The sequence below is a fragment of the Marmota marmota genome, unplaced genomic scaffold (assembly GCF_001458135.2).
Source record: "Marmota marmota marmota unplaced genomic scaffold, marMar, whole genome shotgun sequence".
Lineage (NCBI taxonomy): Eukaryota > Metazoa > Chordata > Mammalia > Rodentia > Sciuridae > Marmota > Marmota marmota.
The window spans coordinates 66660434-66682291 of record NW_025999842.1 but is presented as its reverse complement, the minus strand read 5'-3'; the positions used below and the strand labels follow the sequence as shown (position 1 = coordinate 66682291).

At 37.8% G+C, this 21858-nt stretch overlaps 1 protein-coding gene across 16 annotated transcripts in view; it reads left to right on the top strand.

Annotated features, from left to right (window-relative positions):
- Syne1 (spectrin repeat containing nuclear envelope protein 1) overlaps window positions 1–21858 on the top strand; it is a 373023-nt gene that overhangs the window by 19770 nt on the left and 331395 nt on the right. For all 16 annotated transcript variants that reach the window (XM_048800010.1, XM_015502320.2, XM_048799993.1 and 13 more), the window contains exon 3: window positions 18481–18576. In XM_048800010.1, the coding sequence (XP_048655967.1) occupies window positions 18481–18576 (96 nt within the window). The remainder of the gene's footprint in view (window positions 1–18480; window positions 18577–21858) is intronic.

Here is a 21858-nt window from a genome sequence, read left to right as displayed (position 1 = left end):
GGTGCTTTGATGAAAAATAACCCTGGAAGCAAGACACTGGAAAGATTGACATCTTTCCAAGATTGTCCATATTAGGTTGTGCCAGGTGATCTTAGTCTTTCTAGTGTGCATTCTAATGTCTTTGCACATAACTACGATATAAAATAAATTTTAGGGTGGTCTTTCGGTCACAGAAGACATGCTCTCTAAGGGGTTTGTGGGACCCCAGCCCCTCCTCTTTTCTCAATCTGGATGTGAGGTGAACGGCTTTGCTCTTCCACATGCCCCCTCCCCATGATGTGCTGCCTTGTTAAAAGCAATGGGCTGACTGTCCATGGGCTGAAACCTCCATACTGTAAACCAAAGTAAATCTCAATAACAGAGTGAATTAATACATCCCTGAAGTCCCCTTCCCTCCCTTTTTTTAGGCAGCGGAGCACAACAGACACTAGGATGGCAATTTGTAAATCAATGGATGTGAAACTGATGTGATTCTGCTATCTGTGTATGGGGTGAGGGTGGGAGTTCATAACCCACTTGAATCAAAGTGTGGAATATGATATGTCAAGAAATTTGTAATGTTTTGAACAACCCACAATAAAAAAAATTAAAAAAAAAAAAAAAAAAAATAGCAAACAAAGTGTGGCAGTTGATTTTAATTCCTTTCTACAGATTAACTGTGTACCTGTGTCTCTGCTAGGTTTTAGGGAAAGGAAAATATAGTAGAAAACATTCCCAGGACTTGAGAAGCTCACAATCCAGCAATAAAGAAACAGATCAATGTGTCTAGGTGCAGGATAAACTGGGATCACCTTTCCTAAAATCTCTTTCCAAAAGCTACTTGATGATAGGAGAATTCTCTGGTCCAGTGGTTGCACCTAGAATCCGTCCTGTTCCTCCTTCCTTTCTACTCCATGACTGCAGTAGGCCTGAGTACTCTGGGGGCTCATTTCCTCAAACCTGTTGACAGCCAGACTCTACTTACACTACAGAATTGGCAACTATCAGGGAAGATTTTTATTTCCAAAATGAAAATAGAGTTATTGTTTCTCATGCCGTAAAAAGGCTACATGCTAACTGTAAGTAATATTAATAATGAATTTCTTAGAAAGTATAAAGAATGTTAAAGTGACCTTAGATTACTACACAATCCAGTTAGACGTATGACTCAAATATTATTTTCCATTTTTCTTTTGATAGTGTACCTCTTCACATGCCTAGAAAGATTCTAATCTAGAAAAGAACCTGAAGTCCCTGTGTTTCCCCAACATTACACACTTGTGCATGAATGATATCATTTTGAAATGCCCAGAAAATTACCGTATCCATAAAAACCTATTATAAACTTAACCATATGTTATTTTTTAATCCTCTGTACTTGTCATTTCTTTTCTTCTTGGGCCACTTTGAAAACTAAACAGTGAAATAGAACAATACGTGAACTTGTTCTCCTGAACTTATTTATGCCAATGTTATGGTGTTTCATTAAACATAGCCCAAACCTAAGAAAGCGTAGGATGATATTTTAGTTTTCTGACTCCTTATATTTGGAAAACTTTCTGAAATGAGATTTGGCCCCAGTTCCCTGCTGTGGCAATTGAGAACTCAAGGAGAGCTGTAGGGTTGGTGTGTCTGTGTTTGTCTCGGCAGCTGACCACATATTGCCACTCATCTGTCCCCATCCTTTGCCCTCCTTGTTCCCACTTGAGGTCCTGTTTACAGCTCTCTCTCTCTCTCTCTCTCTCTCTCTCTCACCTCTCTTCCATCCCATTTCAGTTGTCCCTTCCATGCCATCTCCTCTGCCCCCACACCCGCAGCCCAGCCCAGTCTCTTTTCCATCTCTATCTCAGTCTCCCTGTCCCTATCTTTACCCTATTCCATCTCTATTTTATTTGTGTACTAGTCCTATAAAACACATTTAGTCTGAAAATCCGAAACTTCACAGTGTCGTTGAGGTTGTATTTACGTATGTCCTCAAGTTAAAAGGGAGGCAAACACTTCCCTCCCCATGACGGGTCCTCACTTACTTCAAGGAATTCTAAGAATGAGAATACCTCACCTATGACAAAAGCAGTCACTTTCATATGTGATCTGGCCTCTGGACCTTGTGTCACTTTTCCTGATGCTTTGTAAGAAGGCTTGCTGCCAACACCACTCCGGGTGCTAGAGCATGCTTGGACCCTTCATTTTAGCATACATGGGCTGTTGCACTAACCACACATGCATACACACACACACACACACACACACAGTCAGCTAATTCCTTCAGGAGCATGTGCCCAGGGTCTTACTAAATCTCTCAAGGATATAGCTTCTTAAATGTGGGGTTCTTGTCTCTTGATCATCAGCAACACCCTGAAATCTCCCCCAAACAATAGGTTTTCAGTCACAGAGCAGGCCCAAAGCTATGTTTCAGAACATTTCTCTTTAGAAAAAATAATCCACAAAGAAGAAGCTTGACTCATCTGAAAGTCTTTCCTGATCTTCCAGAGCTTTTTGGAGTCATGTTTCCCTCTTCTTGCTTGTTGAGTAACCAAAGCTGTTGGCTTTTAGTGGACCTGGGGTACCAGGGTTGAGGATCAGGTTGAGTCTGCTCTGGTGTGTTTTTCCTGCATTGCTAATTCTCCATTGTCTAGTAATGACTCAGCCTGTTGTGTCAGTGAATTTGGGTCCTGCTTAGTCAATTCAACCTGTTGTAACAAAATACCAGAGGCTGGGTGGTTTAAACAGCAGACACTTATTCCTTACAGTTCTGGAGGCTGGGAAGTCCAAAATGAAGGCACCAACAGATTTGGGTTTTGATGAAGGCTATTTTCCTTGTCCCTGTGTTTCACATGGCAGCAGGAAAGAGCTATGGTCTCTCTTCATCTTCCTATAAGGCCACTAATAAATCACACAGTGGGGCCCCACATTTGTGGCTTCACCTAAACCTAGATACTACCCAAAGGCCCCACCTCTAAATATCACCATATTGGGGTTAAGTGTTCAACATATGAATTTTGGTGGGGATACAAGCCACAGAACTTTAGTCCGTAACAGGCCTCAAGTTCAGTCTGAAGTCTGACTGGAAGCAAATGAGAAGTTCTGAATCTATAACACAGGGGTGGGAACTCTACCCTGAAAACACTTACCCCTATTCCTGGTGGATGTTTTCTTTGGAATTTTTCCACTAACCTGACAATGAAACCATTGAGAATGGTTGAGTTGCATTCTATTCCTTGGTCTTATTGATTGTCCCCTTTCCTATAGTTTTTTGTTTACATTTACTAATAAAAGTAAGAAAATGAACCGTGTTGAAAGTATATTTTTTTTTCTGGTTATCAGAATAATAGTTTCAAATCACCTGTTACTTATGCTACATGATGTTCCAAGTTATTTTATATCTAAAAACAAGAAAAAGTGTCAAATTGACTAGGAAAAAGAATTTGACATTTTTTCTGGAATGCAACTTGTAAATATTTCACAGGATCTCTGTTGTCTGAGAACTTTTGCATAGTAGTCATGGAAATTGGTATGTATTTAAGTTAGAATGGTAAATCATAAATCCTGTGATAATATTATGCCTCCTTTAATGTTTATGAACCATCTAAAGATAATAAAATTTTATTTTTTAGTTTTTATTGATTATTTTGTGGTGCTGGGGATTGAATGTAAAGCCTCATGTTTGGCAATCCACTGAGCCATATGCTCAGCCCCCCAATTTTTATTTTAAAGGACAATTTGAAAGACTGTCTTTGGAAAGCAAATGTATCTATTTTCTCAAAATCTTCTTTGCAAATTGACTTCCCAAAACAGCATTGATAACAGATAATGGCAGGATTAAGAGTTGAGATGTTGAGTTGCGAAGAAAAAATGTTGGTGGTCTTGTTCTTCCCAAGGTCATTAAATCTTGGGTGCATCAGAGACTATTGGAAATGATTTTGAGAGTGAGTTTGAAGAGGTTTTTTTAATAAGAAATTTTCATTTTGTTCTTGATTGCTTGTCTTGGTTTCACATCAATATATGACATATTAAATAAGAAACTCTTCTACTGATGACATTCTATTCTATTATAGCAATTATTTATAAATATTATGACAGAAGTTATGAAGAAATAAGATACAAACAAAAGTCCAATATGTTTTTGTAAAATGTACTTTTCTTAAACAAAATATTTTATCAAAAATAGGGGGCAAACCTAAGGATTTTCCCTCTGTGGGTGTTTTATATCACTCTTAGTACACAGATATAGATTATTAAAATTTATGGGTCTAATTAACTTTTCATTTTTTGATGTTTGCTTTGTTCCTAAATGGAAGTTTTTATGTCTCTGCAATTATGCAAAGAATCGAAAATCACAAATTGTCAATATACTACAATATGACATTCACAAAAATTAGTAGTTATAGTTGTTTCATATACTCCATCATCTGTTTCAGAGATGGGGCTCCCTTTTTAGACATGAAACCTATAATTTTCTTTTTATCAAGAAGAAACATTTTTTATGTTAGTTCTGTTAATGAAAGAAGATGTAATATTTCTTATTTAATTAGCCCAATTTATTTTGAGTGGTAGTTTTTCAAAGTTAGGTTCCTGATGCAGGTCTAACACATTAGCACTCATTGTTGGGATGCATTTCTAAACTGAAGGGATGCTGTTTATTGAGCACTTGTCATGTGCCAGTTATGGTGCTTTAACAACTGTATCTTATTTTATTTAATCCTAACAACATTCAAATGTATCATTTTTATTCTTTTATAAGTTATAAGCCTGAAAAGTTAATTAATTAGCTTAGGGTCACATAACAAAGGACAAAGCCAGGTTTCAATCCCACCACTCCTGAGCTTGGGCACTGTTGGTCAGCTCAGGCTGCTATGAGAGATGCCATAGGTTGAGCGGCTTAAACAACAAACTATTCCCACCGTTCTGGTGGCTGGGAAGTTCAATATCCAGGTCTTGAAACATTCATTTCCCTGGGAGGGCACTTTTCCTGGCTTGCATATGACTGCCATCTCCTTGTCTTTAGTTGGCAGGAGGAAAAGGAGCCCTGGTCTCTCTTCCTCCAATTATAAGGCTATTAATCAATTCCATCATGGGGGCCTCACTATCATGATCTCATCTAAACAGAATAGTTTCCAAGGAACCCCATCTCTAAATATCATCACATATGAATTTTGGAGGCATTCAACCTCTTAGTCCACAGCAGGCATCAACCACTGTGTCATACTCTCAGGCTTCATTTATTTATTTAGTCATTCATTCACTAAGCACCTATTCTGTGGTAGGTGTTGTGGATACATCAGTGAATACAGACATAGCCCATGCCATCTTGGAACTAGTGGTCTGGCAGAGGAGACCCACAATTATAATGAAGTGTGTATGATGAATTCTAGGAGAAAGAAAGTTCAGGGTGACCAGGAGCACATATCAATCATAGCCAGACACACAGATGATCTCAAGGAGAGGTCTGTAGGCTTTCACAGGAAGAAACATTTAATCAGAGGCCTGAGAAATGTCTCAGGAGTGGGTAGGTGAAGGGAACAATGTTTTCAAATGTGGAGAGATGAGAAAGATGATGGTTCTAAAGTAAAGGGAATAGAAGAATTTAGGAATATCTGAAAATGTTCCAGGAGGGAGTTGGCAACATGGAAAACAGAATTGGTCAAAGGCCAGTCATAAAGAGAGTTTGGACCCGTACCATGGGCAGAAGGCCCAAAATAAAGAATCTTATGCAGGGTGAGAAATGATTACTTAGGCTCTAACCCCTTCCCCTTCTCATGAATTAGAGCAGGAGCAAGTAAGATTGGAGATGGAGTGCAGTAAGTCAGATGAGAGCTGTAGACAGGTTGGACTAAAGTGAATTGCACAGAAGATGGAAGGAGACCCTCATTGTTATACAAATACATGTATGATGATGTAGGAAAAAGAAAAAAAAGAAGTGTGTCACATTAGATTGGGTAGAGAGAAGTGATGGGAGGGGAGGGCTGGGGAAGGGGGAAAGGAAGGATAGCAGAATAAAATAGAAATTATTATTGCTGTATGTATATACATGACTGCATGACCAATGTGATTCTGCAACCTGTGCACTCAGAAAAATGAGAAATTATACCTCATCTGATTCAAATGTATGATATGTCAAGATATGTCATGTGTAACTAATTAAAACAAATAAAAAAATAAAGTCATGGTGGGAGAATGGAAAAAAATGGATAAATTAAATAGATGTTTAGGGGTGGACCTGATGGAACTGAGGCTTAATTGGAATCCCAGAGGAGGAAATTAAGGATAACTTGTAGATTCCTGACCTGAGAAATTAAGATCAGTCATATAGATCAGAAATTATAAGAGGCTTGGGAAAAAGGTGTACTAAGTTCTGGCTCAGAGAGAGAAATTACTTGATTTCTCTGAGAGATGAATCCATGTGACCTGGCAGTTAGGACGCATTGTCCACTGTTGGGAGTGGAGTCCACATTACAATAGAAACCAGATTCATGTTAACTGATGAGTTGATGAAGGGTGAGAGAGTTAGGACACTCAGTACCTACGACATGTTCATGAGATGGAATCTTAGCTAGTGCTGAAAATTGGATCTGTTGAGAGACTTTTTTTTTTCATATAGCATTCAAAAAATTTTAGTGAATTATACTTATACATAATAGTGTTATTTATTTTGATATACTCATAAATGCATATAATTTAGTCTTCTCCATTTCAATCCCCAATACTACCTCTTCCCTCCCTCTTCCCTCCCCTGGCTCTTCTTCTTCTACTTTATTGGTTCCTTTTATTTATTTGTTTGTTTATTTTTAATCGATGCATTAGAGTTATATATAAATTGTAATGCATTGTGATATGTTCATACATGCACATAGTGTAATTTACTCAACATTATTCCACAGATCTTCCCCTTTGCCTCTATTCTTCCCTCACCCTTGGTCCCCTGGCTCCTATTCTATTGTTTTCCCTTCTATTTTCTCAAGAGTCTCATTTTTTAAATTTCTGGGTTTTGGTCTCTAGCTTCTGTATATATTGTGTAGACACACCACATTCTCCTTATTCATTTTTCTATTGATGAGCTCTGGAGCACCTAGGTTGACTATTGTGGATTGTGCTGCTATACACTCTGGTATGCATGTATTATTACTATAGCATGCTGACTTCATTTCTTTTGGATGAATAGTAAGTGCTTTTTTAACACAGGGTGGTCTTGGGTGTCTGCGAAGAAGGGAATGATCAAGAACTAGTAAAGAATGAGAGACTGGAGAAGAGAAGGAAGGTTAGTTTGAAGGTACAAAGGCAGGCAGAGTGGGACAAAGAATCAAGAGCACTTGTGGGGGTGTACGTTTGCACCAGAGGAGAGAAATCTCTTTCCTTGAGACCAGTGGAAAGAAGGGTATGGATGTATCTAAGTTTGGGTGAGGTGAAGACATTAAAAGACAGACGGAAAGCACTTGAGTTGAAGGGGTCCCCACCTGATGGTCACAGATGTCTCAGATTTACCAGTGTGATTATGCATTTTTGAACAAAAAAGATTCTATTAGAAAAATATGTTAAATTTTGACAGTTAAAATGTTAGTTCTTTCACGTTTTAAATTCCCAAATTTATTCATGATCCATAGCTATTATAACTGTATGGTGCTACACTGGCCATCCAAAGGGAACAATTTAAATATGTCTTTTCCAACAAAATTTATAAAATGTTTGATTTTTTTAAATTGGAGAAATTAGTATAAATAATATTAATATTCATATTGATTGTATTCATTTGCAATTTCACATTTTCTCTCATTTTGTCAAATAGAATAAACTGTATTTAAACCCCATTGGTTCAATCTTTATGATATCTAGCTGTAAAATATATGGGTTGGAACTAGACCCTTTGAGGGGAAAAAATAGGTCTCAGCCATTTTTTAGTGTTTCTATAAATGGTGTTTCTTTTCAATATGCAATGAGCAATCCTTTTTCCATCTGCCAGCCTTATATTTGTAGATCTCTCAAGCATAGGCACCAAATATTTCAAACACTGCCTTTGGAATGACCTCAGGCATAATATAGGCATCTTCTTACTCTTTAGAAGAACTGGTTAAAAAAAGAAAAAAAAGTCTTAAAACATTATTCAGGTTTTCTATTAATTTCCAGGGCTACTGTAACAAAGTACAGTATATTGACTTGAAATGAGAATTTTCCTCTCTCACAGTTTGGAAGGAAGAAGGCCATGTTCCTTCTCAGACTCCAGCAGGAATCCTTTCTTGTCTGCTTGGCCTCTGGAGGTGGCCTGCAGTGCTTCATATTCCTTAGCTTGCATCTCTGCAGTCTCTTCCCCTGTGCATGCCTGTGTCTGTGTCAGGATTACCTCATTATATAAAGACACCTGTCATAGTGGATGGGGACCAATGCTACTGACCTCGTTGTAACCTGATTACTTCTCTGAAGACCCTCTTTCCAAATAAGGTCACATTCTGCAGTGCAGGCATTGAGATTTCAATATATATTTGGGACCATAAGAGATCCATTAAGAGCACATTTTGTTTTAATACAAAGTTAGATGCATAGCCTTTAAAAGGAACACGGGATTTTCCTTGTTCTTTTAAAAAGCAACCCGTAGTAATTACAACTTGAATGATGTCTGCACAGTCATAGAAGATCACTTTCCTAGTTGCTTTCATCTTCTCCAGTTATCTTTTCGCCAACAGTGGTGAAAGGTAGCATGGAAACACTTTGTGGATTGAATTTCTCTCCCATCTGTTTCCTTGCATGCACTTTGGTGGAACTGCTAGTGAACTAATACAAGATAATAAGGGCCAAAGAGGGAAAGGCAAATGTAATTATTCACCCTGGAAATAACTATTTAGTTTTTTTTTTAAAGCTACATTAAACATGTGAGGTGATGAATATGTTGTTAGCTTGATTTAATCATTTCACAATGTGTTAAAACCTCATTTTTACATTCTAAATATATACAATTTTATGTGTCAATTATGCCTTAATAAAATCAGGGAAAACACATGTATTTTGATTTTGTTAACCCTAAACATACTGATAAATTAGTTATTTCCAAATATGCATTTAAAAATTAGAAAGGAAAAAAATCACCATTTCAAGATGAATAGCATTTATTAGTTTAAGGGGTATAATTCATTGATAACACGGAAATAAGTCCTACAAAGTTTTTACAGTTAATAAACATTTAAATAATATTTTTCAAAATTCCTTCTTTAGAAATATATCTTATTTATTCATACATTCATTAACAAGTATTTTTAAATGCTATTTAATCAGGCAATATTTGAGGTACTGAGCATGTAGCAGTGAATAAAATAGAGAAATAATCTATGTATTTTGGATCTTACATTCTAATGGGGGAGATGAGCAGAAGAGGAGATGACAAAAGTGTTCTGTTGAGAAAAGACTGAAGAAGAGCAAGTTGAGAAGGGAAATAAGTTGGGGGTCATTGAAGTCGTCATCCAGGCCAGGGACTGGTGACTTGGACCAAGATACTGGCGGTAGAGGAGATAAGAGATGGCTGGATTCTGGATGAATTTTGAAAAAGAAAACAAAAACAAGATTTGTTAATGAGTCACATATTTTGTGTGAACAAAAGGTATCAAGGACAATACCAATATTGCACAGAATAAAGGAAATGACTTGAAGATTGTGCTTCTTTTATACTACATAGTGAAAATAACTTTTATTATATCTGAGAATTATTAAGAGCAGAGTTTTCCTGAGCTGATTGAAAGCTGGGCTAAAGGGAAGTTATTGCCTTTTGAGATATTTATTCAGAATTGAATTAAATAATCAAGGAAGTGGAAATGATTATGCTATCCATCATGGAAAATGAAAAAGAATGGAAACTACATTCGTATCTTTGCCAAATAGAGGTGGAAAATAATCACAATAGGTCTTTCATAAAGGCACTGGCAGAGAAACAGATGACACAGAAAGTTTTAAAATTACTTCTCGTTTCCAGAGATATTGGGAACTTTCAATTCGATGTTCTGAATAATATAACAAATCCTTTCAGACATCAAGTGAATTTTATTTGGCCATCATCTGTGGTTATTATCGGCTTTATCGATCTGGTCCAAGGCTGTGTCAGCTTTCTGAGGTGTTTCAGTGTGGTGGGCTGTTTGCCAGCCTCTGGGGAGGTGACTTGCTTCACATCCGCTGGTCAACCTCTCTTCCCTTACCACCTCCTCTCTGTTCCTGCTGTTTGGCTGTTGTCCCCACCCTGCGGATGACCATCAGAACATGGAAAAGCTCGAGACTGGACCTGGGGTGGGAATTCTCCTCCCCGCTTCTCTTCTGGGTCTGTGTTTCTAACTGAACTTTAGTTAAATGGGAAGTCATGGTTTATCTGGGTCCAGAAGTGAGGCACCACAGTGCACACAGGGCTCAGGGATGCTCAGAATGTGTCCTGAGAAGCAGCGCTTGCCTTAAGACCTCCCACACAGTGCACAGAGGGACATTTTGTGTGCATCTGAGGCAGCACACAAGCCTGTTAGTGCTCAACAGTGAGCGTCTCACCGGAGGTGGTTTTCAGTGGGTTGGGCTTTCTGCTAGACATTTTCTAGTTCTATTTTATTGGTATCACAAGGTATCCAGCAATCACAAATATTGAGTCATAGGGTGTGTGTTTAGTATTTTAAAGTACATAGCTTTCTGTGTTGTGAAATGTTTTGAGAGTTCTTCCCCCCAAAGAAAAAGCATTTGGTAGAAAACTAAACAAGATGATGGTGAGGACCTGGATTGTTCTGGCAGAAGAGAGGTTGATTTTACTCTTGTGGTTGCTAAGGGCTAAATCTTGAATGCTGAAAAATCTACTTTATTGCTGTGTGGTTTTGATTACTAGGAACTCTAAGATGGTAGAAAATGTATAGATATTCACCGATGAAATGGTGATATACTAATAGTGTTTCAAAGTAGGTTTTTATTTCTTTTGCATGATAGAATCTATAGAAAACTATGGTAGTTTCTGAAAAAAATAAAAATAAATAAAATTGCCAAAGAACCTACCAGTTCTACTTCTGGCTATATATCTAAAAGAACTGAAAATAGGGTGTTGAAGAGATGTTGATACATGTATGTTCATAGCAGCATTATTCCCAGTATCCAGATGGGAGAACACCTTGCATCCACTAACACAGAGATCAATACAAAAAGTGTGGTATCTATGTACAAAAAAAAATGCTATTCAACCTTAAAAAGGAAAGAAATTCTGTCATCTGTGAAATGATAGATCAACCTTGAGAACTTTATGCTAAATGAAATAAGCCAGTCACTAAATGACAAATCTATATGATTCTACTCATATAAGGCATCAAGAATAGTCAAAATTATTGAAAAGAAAGTAGAGTGTTGCTTGCCAGGAGCTGGGAGGAAGTAGAAATGCTGTCATTCAATGTGTGTAGCCTTTCAGTTTTGCAAAATGAAAATACTTCTGGAGATGGTAGCACAGTAATATGGAAATAACCCACTACTGAACAATTACACTAAAAAATTGTTAAAATGGTAAACATTTTTAATGTCCATTTTTGCACAATTAAAATTTATAACTTAGAATAGCAAAGACATACAATCAGATTCCTTTGAAAATGCTCATTCCTATCTTACAGAATGAATTGATTTGGGGTCACTTGTAGGAATCTCATCATTGGATGTGGGGAGGTTCTGAAATATAGTTTGACTCAGAACAGTTTTTCATACTAATAAATTTAGACATGTGTCAGTCATGTTCCATTTGTGAACAAAATTAGTTTTAGATGGTTTAACCCAGAGGAGAGTCTATTGAGAGGATTCTACGTGCTTCAGAGTATGAGAAAAAGATTAATTAGCAGGAAAGGGTTAACTCAGAAGCCCTGTGTTGTTTAAACTGTGCACATTCCAGAGAAAAGCCTATCTTAGTAGTGGCCCTGGCTGGCTATAGAGAGATAACCACTGAGCACTTGGCATATTTTGCTTCTCTATATCTGTGACCCTATGCCATACTATGTTTATAGTGAGTATCTGTTTTTGTGTTAGGGGGTTTGACTGTGCTGTACCACTTTAAATAGATTGTTTATTGTGGTAAGCCATTCTTATAAACCGTGGCCGCCATTAGAAGATGGCGCCGGCTTCCACTGTGGCCTGTGATAAACAACTCCTTTTATGGAGAGTTGGCGCGCAATCCCTTACCACCCTATGAGAGAGATCCACGTGGCGGCTTAGGATTGGGATGCGGGGGGCTTTATTAAGCTGTGCTTGGGTGTGTCGGGCGGCGGGCGCTAGAAGATGATACATGACTCAAGGCCTGAATAAACTGTTGAAAGAAGAATCCTGTGTCATGTTTCCCTTGCCGGCGAGGGGTCGCGACAGTTTATATTACCAATCTTATTTTGGTTAACATTTTTTTTCTGGGGTTGGGAGTGAGAAAGAGGGCTAGAGTCTGAGTAGCTGATGCCCATCACACGGGAACTGTGTGTCCCCAATAAAAATCCCAGACACTTAGGTTTGGCTTAGTTTCCCTGGTTGGCAACAATTTGTGTTGTCAAACATCATTGTTAAAAAAATAAAGTGCATCTCCATGTGACTCTGCTTCAGAAGGGGCAGGTCACTCACCTTGGAAATTGGGTGAATGCATTTTCCTGGACTTCACTCCATGGGAATGCACCTCTCCCCTTTGCTGATTTTAATCTATATCCTTTTGCTATAATAAACTGTAGGCGGGAGCTTAATAGTTTTTCTGAGTTCTCTAAATCCTAGAGAATCACAAAGCCTAAGGGTGGTTTTGGAGACCCTAACACACGGGTAACTCAGTATTAAAAAAGTCAGACATGGAGTAGCTTGGGACCTCAGTACCAGGAACCTGATGATGAGCAGGAGGCGATTTGGTCCCAGCCATCTTTTAGATCCACGCAGAGAATGTGACAGGCCCAGCTCAGGGCAGAGTAGAAATATGATCATTAGGAGACATGATAACCATGATAACACATATTTATACATATGATGTTTTCTTCTTTTGATTTTAGTATTTCTTAAATCCACATTTAGAAGTGGCTTTTTACTATTAATCTTTTTGTTTCTAGTAGAGTGGAAGGCACTTGATTTGATTAGTCAATAATTTTCTTATTATTAAATAAAAGTCATGTTCATAGGTTTGTGCATTGTTCTGAAAAATTAAAGTGAGTGCCTGCATTTTTGTACTAGGCTTTCTGTCTAAAAAGGAGGCTCAAATTATAATAAACCTGGGCACAAATCTCCAGTCACTTAATAGTGGTGTGATTACTGGCCAATACCATAGTGAAGCTGGGATTCAGATTCCTTGCTTTTAGAGAGAGGGGAGCATTCCCACATGCGGTGGTGTGAATATGAAGTGAGATAACCCGGAGTCCACACAACAGTGTTCAACACATTTAGACAGTCAGTAATATTTTACTAATTCTTCTTTATTCTCCTTCCCCTATTCAATCAGCTACTAAATTTGAGTGAATAAATATCTTAGCCATAGAAACATCTACTAAATATTAGAATTCATGTATATAGTTTATATGACTTTTGCCTTCTTTCCCTTATGCAACAGCATTGTTATAATTTGTATTTATTTATTTATTGTACTGATTCTTGAACCCAGGGAACATTCTATCACATTCCGGCCCTTTTTTTTTTTTTTTAAATTTGAAAGAGGGTCTCACTAAGTTGCAGAGACTGGCCTTGAACTTGTGATCCTTCTGCCTCAAACTCCTGAGTAACTGTGACTACAGGTATGCAATACCATGTCTGGCTCATTTTATTCATGATTTTTCAATGTGAACATTTCTTAAGCTTTCATTTCATGCCAATAGTTATTTCTGAAATCTTTTTTCATCAAATCATTCTCCTAACCTCTTAGGGAATGTAATTATTCTTCAGGGCATACAACTAACAGGTAGGATAACACATATGGCCATCCTTTCACAATAAAATCATAAAAGCAGGTGGCAAATAGGGGCTAAATATATGATGGTGCTTACAGACCAGTGAATAGACACACAGGGTGTGCACACACACACATGCACAAACACACAGGAGGAGAGAATATTTCCCCAAAGAGAGGAAGCGGTCAGAAAAAATGTCTAAGATACCTGTGGCTTCAGATTTCACAAAGTTCAAGAAGAAACCTCCTTAAAGTCGTCAGAGAACACGTGTGAGTTCTGTTATGTGTCATCAGGGGGCTGCTGTAGTAAGAATGAAAGGGGAGGAGAAATAGAGAACATGGAGCTGTGAGGTCTGTTCAGTCACAGATGAACCACAAGGGACTCGCCTGCAGCACCAGCCCTCAGAGGCAGAGGCCTGCAGCCTTGAGTTTGTAGGGTTTTTTGGGTCACCCAGTCATTTTAGAGCAAAATGCATGGTTTAGACATGATTTGAAAAAAGCTTCTGGAAGGGTGGCACTGAAGGGAAGTTCTTCTCTTGTCTCTCTGTCTTCCTCTGCCCTCACGGAGACAGGAGTCCATTCCTGGAATGACGTCAGGCCCAGCATGAATAGGTGATAGTTCCACCTGCTAAGTGTGATTGCTATGGCCATGGGGGTGGAAATTCTCCAGATACCTCCAAAACTGATCACAGTTTTACACTGATTTAAAAAAAGGAGGAGGAGGAGGAGGAGGAGGAGATAATTATGATCTTGTAAAGTGCTCAACTGTTTGCTATCCAGTGCTTGAAAGCAATAAGAACAAAATCACACTGTCCTTATTTTCCATCAAGCTGGGCTTCAATCAATTATCTTCATTTCTATCTCTTTTTTTGGCCTCTAGCCCTATGACCTTCATTCAACCAAAGTAGTCATATTGATACAGTATTTTGTATGTGACCGGAGACAAAGTTAGCTAGAAGATTTTCTATTACGATGTTGTTGCAAAGAATAGAGATGAACTAATCACGACAAGAAAAAGCTCCCCTATTGTTCATAAAGTATGTATAAACAATGCCTCAGGCAAAGTGGCATTGCCCAAGCACCTGCTACATATTGGACAATATGTAGGAGAGGACATTTACCTGGAAGGAGGGACTCAAGTATCCTGTCTATGCAGGCAAACTTCTGTGAAGAGCAAAGGACTTAGGATGGAATTGGCCCCAGCTCTAGTACCTAGCCAGCTCCTGTGAAGGAGGCAGTCTTGTCATAGGCAGAGGCCTGTGGGTCACTGACCTGTCTAGCTGTAACTGCTGATTTGAAGGCCAGTTCAGCCAGCACTATGGAGCATGTGTTCTTCAAAGTGGAAGAGACCTGTGCATGTTTAGTGGCATGGATACATGCATTCAATCACATTTTGGGGGGTGTCAAATTTCTTTGAATATTTATTATTTCAAGGGAATTTCCTGTTTTCTTTAACTTTCTTTACATATTCATATTAAAATATTATGTGAAAAACTTAAATTGTATTTATTCACTGTATATATCACACATTTATGAACTTTTCCCTCATTGTTTTATTTCATTTAAACTATATGGATACTTTGAATGATAGATTATATTTGTAATGACTGTCTATGGTCATTGTAATAATTTTGATTCTTATTGCACCAAAGAGTTTTCATTGTAATGGCTCCTTTTGTTCTAGATAACTTTTATTTATATGCTTGGGCTGTAAAATCACTCTTACATTTTTGCTCTATAAGTAAGAAGCAGTGTGAGGGGTGGGATCCAAGAGGGAATGATTGAAAATGAAAACTGTTATTTTTGAACATGTATTTCGCAGCATGAGAACAAAATGTGTTCAGCTGTTCATTTTATAAAGAGAGAAAAATACTTTTAAAATTAGAATTATACCACTCAGAGTCTTTAATTCATGCAGTCAGAAGAGAAATATAAATGCTCCATATGTAGAGAAGAAAGTCAATTTCAACAAAACATGGTGTTTAAATAGCTCTCCATAGAACGTATTTATTTAAAGAAAAGAAGACAGTTGATGGTCAGCAGTCGAGAATTAAAGTCTGCGACTAGATTTAACAAGAATCAGACAAGAATGGAGCTAGAACTCAGAATGACGAAAGTTTTCCAATTCTGTGAGATGTCTGTGAGCCCCTCCCCTCTATTGACCATCAACCTTAGTACCACCACCTCTTTGCTTCTTCTGAGCCAGGATAGGCTCTAATTCATGGTTCCGTGAACACCAGTGTGTTGAACACTTGAATGACTTTCTTTAAAAAAATGAAAGACTCTCATGAATTAAACATGGGAGTTGGCTCATTTATCCAGCAGAGGTGATGGGTCTGCTCTGATCAGCATGTACTTTTGTACTTATGCTCCTTTTGGGTTTTGTGCTGTCTCAAGAGAAGTTTTGCTAGATGTGCAAACAAAACAAACCAGCCTCCTGACCTTAGGAGTATCAATGAGCCTGTGACCTTGGCAGCCCCAATAGCACTATCACAGCAGGTCACTGAGCTAAGAGTTGCCTTGGTGGGAATGTCCCACAGAAGACCTTCATCTTGTTAAGCCCCAGTAAGTGGTGGTCACTCACAGTGAAGTGATGAGGTTGGTCCAGTTTGTCTAGGATGCCTCCTGCTGTCCTTCAGGTCTGCTTTACTCTTTCTTATAGGCTGATGGTGACTGCTTTTCTTTCCTTTTTCTTGTACCATCCCATCCTGTAAAATATCTCTTTCTACAAAGCAGTCAGTATTCATGTTAAAGCCCAAGCATTAAATCTTGAGGTTTTGGGATGTTGAGTTTTATCTCCACTGGATGGTTTTTCTTCTTGCAGTTATCAGAAGGTAATTGGCAATTATATTCAAAATAAAGAATTAAAGGGCCTGGTGTATTTAAAAAAAAAAGTAAAAGGAATTAAGGTTTATAGAGATTTCTCCTATAAGATCCCTCAAAAGAGCAAGAATGGAACCACAATATGACCCAGTTATCCCACTCCTTGATATTTATACTTAAGAACTAAAATCAGCATACTATAGAAATGCAGGCACATCAATATTTATAGCAGCACAATTCACAATAGCCAAGTTATGGAACCAGTCCAGATACCCATCAACAGATGAATGGATAAAGAAAATATGGTATATGTACATCATGAATGTTTTAGTCCACTTTTTTTTTTGTTACTGTGACTGAAAGACCTGAAAGAACAATGTAGAGGAGGAAGAGTTTATTTTGGCTCTCAGTTTCAGAGGTCTTAATCCATAGATGGCCGACTCCATTGCTCTGAGCCCAAGGTAAAGAGAACATCATGGCAGAGGGCATAGTGGAATAAAACAGCTCAGGATATGGCAACAAGGAAGCAGAGAAATCTCTGCTCACCAGGGACAAAATATATACCCCAAACGCATGCCCCCAGTGTCCCACCTCCTTCAGCCATACCTTACTTGCCTACAGCTACCACCAAATTAACCATATCAGTGGACTACTCCACTTACCAGTTTACAACTCTCATAATCTAATCATTTCACCTTGAATGTTCTTGTATCGTCCCACACATCAGCTTTTGGAAGACACCTCAAACCTAAACCGTAAATAGCAATGAAGTTTTACCCAACCATAAACAAAAATAAAATCTTGTCATTTGTGGGTAAATAGATAGAATAGGAGAACATTTATAATTCAGACTCAGAAAGTTGAGTATTAAATATTTTCTCTCTTATGTGGAAGCTAGAAAAAAAAAGGGGGACTGAAGTGTGGGAAACCATCAAAATGGAAGGGAGATCAGTGGAGTAGAGGAGGAGGGTTGAGGAGGAGGGGAAGAACAAGAAAGGAATGGATTTGACTAAACTATGCTAGGTACAGATGTGAATGTACCTTTGCAAATTCCATCATTTTGTGTACTTTGAAGTATCAATTTGTAAAAATAGTATATAGCCAGGTACAGTGGTAAATGCCTGTGATCCCACTGATTTAGGAGGCTGAGGCGGGAAGATCATAAGTTTGAGGCCAGCTTGGGCAACTTAGTGAGCCTCAAAATAAAAATTTAAAAGATCTGAGGGTGTAAAGCACATCTGGGTTCAATCACCAGTATGATAGATAGATAGATAGATAGATAGATAGATAGATAGATAGACAGATAGATAGAGGAAGGTCAGTAGAAGAGTGGGGATATAGGTGGGGAAGAAGGCCACAGTGTTGGGAGTCGCCCTGGGTCCAAACACTAACTTTCCCATCCCCCGAGAAGAGCCATCCAATGGTGAGCCCTGCTGGCTCACATGATCCTTACCCACCAATCAGACTAGCCCTGCTGGCTCACATGATCCTTACCCACCAATCAGAAAGCACCCCATGCCAACTGTCAAACCGGTCAACCATTAAACTGTCATAATTGTCAAACCATCCCAGCTCTATAAATAAATATGCAGAGCTGTTCCTCAATAAACGGGCATTTTCTCTGACGACAAGCCTTGTTCGTTCTTTCACATGGAGTTACTGGGGACTGAATAGGGCAAATGATATTCCATGCATGGATGATCATGTCAAAATAAACTTGACTATTGTGTATAGCTAGGATGCACTAATAAAAACATAATTTCTTTTCTCCTACAAATTTCACCATGAGCAGCATTTTGATTTTACAGCGGAAGCCCCCTATGGTGGTGGATGATCTTTTTGAAGACATGAAAGATGGTGTCAAACTGCTTGCTCTCCTAGAGGTCCTGTCTGGTCAGAAACTGGTAAGATTTTTGTTGTTATTGTCTTTTTTTTTAAACCAAACTTGTCAGTTAGTTTTATTTGGAATTTGGGGATTGCAGGGTTGAAAGAGTAGCAGGTCCTGCCCACAAGAGAGAAAGTTCTCTTTTGTAAATGATAAGATACTGGAAACCGTGGTTTATTGGTCATTTCTAGGAGCAAGCAATAAATTTCCTTTTGTTCTTGCAAATTCCCAATGGACTGAAAACATATTAGTAATGATAACTTGAGAAGTAGGAATAAAGAACAGAATAAAAAATAAAGAACCTTAGAATCATAGACATGGCTAACTATTGCATCTGCATGGTATCAGGAAGATTTGCTGCACGTTAATATCCACCTCACTTAAATGTTTGCTTTTCATTGGAAAAGATTGTTAGTCCATCTTTATGTATTTATACAGTTGTTTGTTGAAAATTGAGCTTGAAAGTAATGTGGCATTTTCATACTCTTGTTAACATCCTCCGTCATCAATCATTTGTAACAAGAACAGCATGTTCACAGTCATTTTGTTTATATGCCACAGAACAAACAGAGTGAAAAACAACATTGACAGTGAGCTATAAATTATATTTTTCAGGACATTATTGAATAATAAAATATTTATTTTTTCTTGCATATGTCTTTTCAGAATAGAAGAACAGTAAGTAGTTTATTAACATAAATTATTTATAAATTAAGGTTTACTGTAATTGGTAAAAGGAGTTCAGGAAGTATTGTCCAGAATGATCTATAACACACTGAACCGAAGATCAGAAATTGGCAGTACTTTTTTTTCTTTATCTCTTATATCTTGGCAATCATTATTACTTGGATAATTAGATTTTTAAGAGTGTTTTTGACTGAACATAACTTTCCAGGTAATTTTGTGTAGGGAGTCAGTCATCAAAATAACTTAAGAGACATTTATTGAAAAATGCAAATCGGTACGATTTTGGGGTCCACCATTCATGTAACTGGATTCTCACAGAAGCAGATGCATTTGGTGAACTGGTCTCCTCTGAGCTCGTCTTTGATTTCAGCTATGTCAGTAGTGGACATTTCCCCAAACACTTTGACAGCATCTCACCTCCAGTGCTAGTAGCATCTCTCTGGATTCCTGCCTGAGGGCTTTTATCAAAGCCACAAGTTGACAAGGCTTTCCTGAAGTATAAGAGTAAAGTTAACAGTCCCACAGGATCCCCAACCAACAGAGATAGGAGTCTGTGAATAAATGTTCAGCTTTGAATTTTTATGAGGGGCAATTTTTAGACATGTCTCAGAATTCTCCATAGGCCCTCCAGTGGGACTGAGCTCCAGTTACCCACAGAGGTAAATTCCAGTAACACTCCTTGTATTGACTTTCCCTACTTTCCATCTCAGTCTTCACACATCCGCACCGTGTTACTAGGAAAGAGCTTGCTAAGTCCCTGTCACAAGCTCTGCTTTGGGATGAACCATACAGAACATATATGAATAGACAATTTGGAATATAGACATATTCATGAGCACAACAAATCAAATAAGCACCAGGGTATAAGAGCTATTAGACTGAAATATTGATTATCTTAAATACCTGGCCATCTTCCAAATCTCCTGAATTCAGCTATTTATCTGAAGGTTGAAAGAGCCTTGATATGAGTATTCAAGAAGTGTATCTGTCATAGTTTCAAAAATAATTCTGCCAATGTACTTTCCCAACAGTCTATAGAAATCTTGATGGACATTTAAGTGCCAAGCTAGATTATTCTAGAAAAAGTGTATATATTTGACCGGACAATCTTACTTCTGTTTAAATGTCCTACACATTCAGACATAGTTAGAACTGTGGAATCCTAAAGCTGGAGAGGTTTTCTGAATGAAACTCAGCATTCTTATTTAACAGGGAGGGAAACTGAGATATAGAAGGGCAATTTCCAGTGTAATCTTTACTATTTATTTATTTATACAGAGCCCTTCAATAGTTTGAATTACACGAATTGAATTTTTTTCTGAAATTATAAATATGCTTTAGCAGTGGTGATTTTGATTTAAATTTTGTACATGTGAACATTATGGTTCAGGAGCACACAGAGAGGAAGCATTGTATAAAGAAATGAGCATACTGGGCAATCTTTTAGGGTTTTTGAAGGGAGAATGTGAGCAAGTGCATTTCCTCAAGAGTGTTCACATGGTCAGGAACTCTACAGCCATCCAAGGGGCAGAACCATTGTAAACGCCATAGTTAACCCCAGAGTGCACATAGCCCCTGCCTCTGGCTCTGACCATGATAATCCAGAAAATGTGGCCAAAGGAATTAGCATCCTATTCACTGCCCCCATCCCAGGGTGAGTGCAATCTCAATATCTTAGTACCCTTTAATAGCCTTTTTTGACTCCCTTGTCTATGATTTATTTAAAATTTTAGGGGGTTTTAAATTTTAAAATTATTTATTCTTGTATTTCTCTACATACCTGGAATGCTAATTGTGAAGCATTCATTCTTTAATGAACTAATGATTATGCCTTTATTCACATGTAAACCACAGACTTTAATTTAATTTTGCCTGTGAGATATTTTTAAGAATGTGAGCAATTTCTACCAAAAAAATAGGAACCATAGAATCAAATGAACAGATTAAGGACCACAGACAAACTTTTCTTTTCTTTTTCCTATTTTGGTGATTCCCGAAGTGTTTTTAGAAAGCCTCTTATACTTTGCACTCAAGAGAAGTCTAATAATTCACTTCAGAGTGCTCAATGGGCACTTTTAGGAACTCTTGAGCCTCCAAAGCTCCTTTACGTTCACCAGGTAACTATTAGTCATCAACCACATACGTAAATAGATAGGAAAAATACTAGAAAGAAAAAAGAAAAAGTTGGATCCTTATTCCATGGCCCACAAAAAGAATTACATCTACATGAATTAAGGACCTAATGGCAAAACACTTAAATATTTTAGCAGAAAATACAGGCAACTATCTTAGACACTGGGAAAGGAAAAAAAGTCATTCAATAAGACAAAAAAAAATATTACTATATTTAACCATGTTAACATTAAGAACATCTAAAAAATCAATCACCTTGAAAAGAAGTGATTATACTTGTCCAAGACATTGAAAATTTATGTTGTGAAAGGCTTAGAAATATAATATAAAAAATACATAAAATATAGCTTTAAAACAAGAAGGGTACAAACGACCCACAGGAAACCTGGACAAGAGATGGGAAAAGGCATTTTACAAAATAAACACACATTGCCAACGACCAGAGGAAGAGATGTGCACAGCATCGCTGTCTAGGAAAATG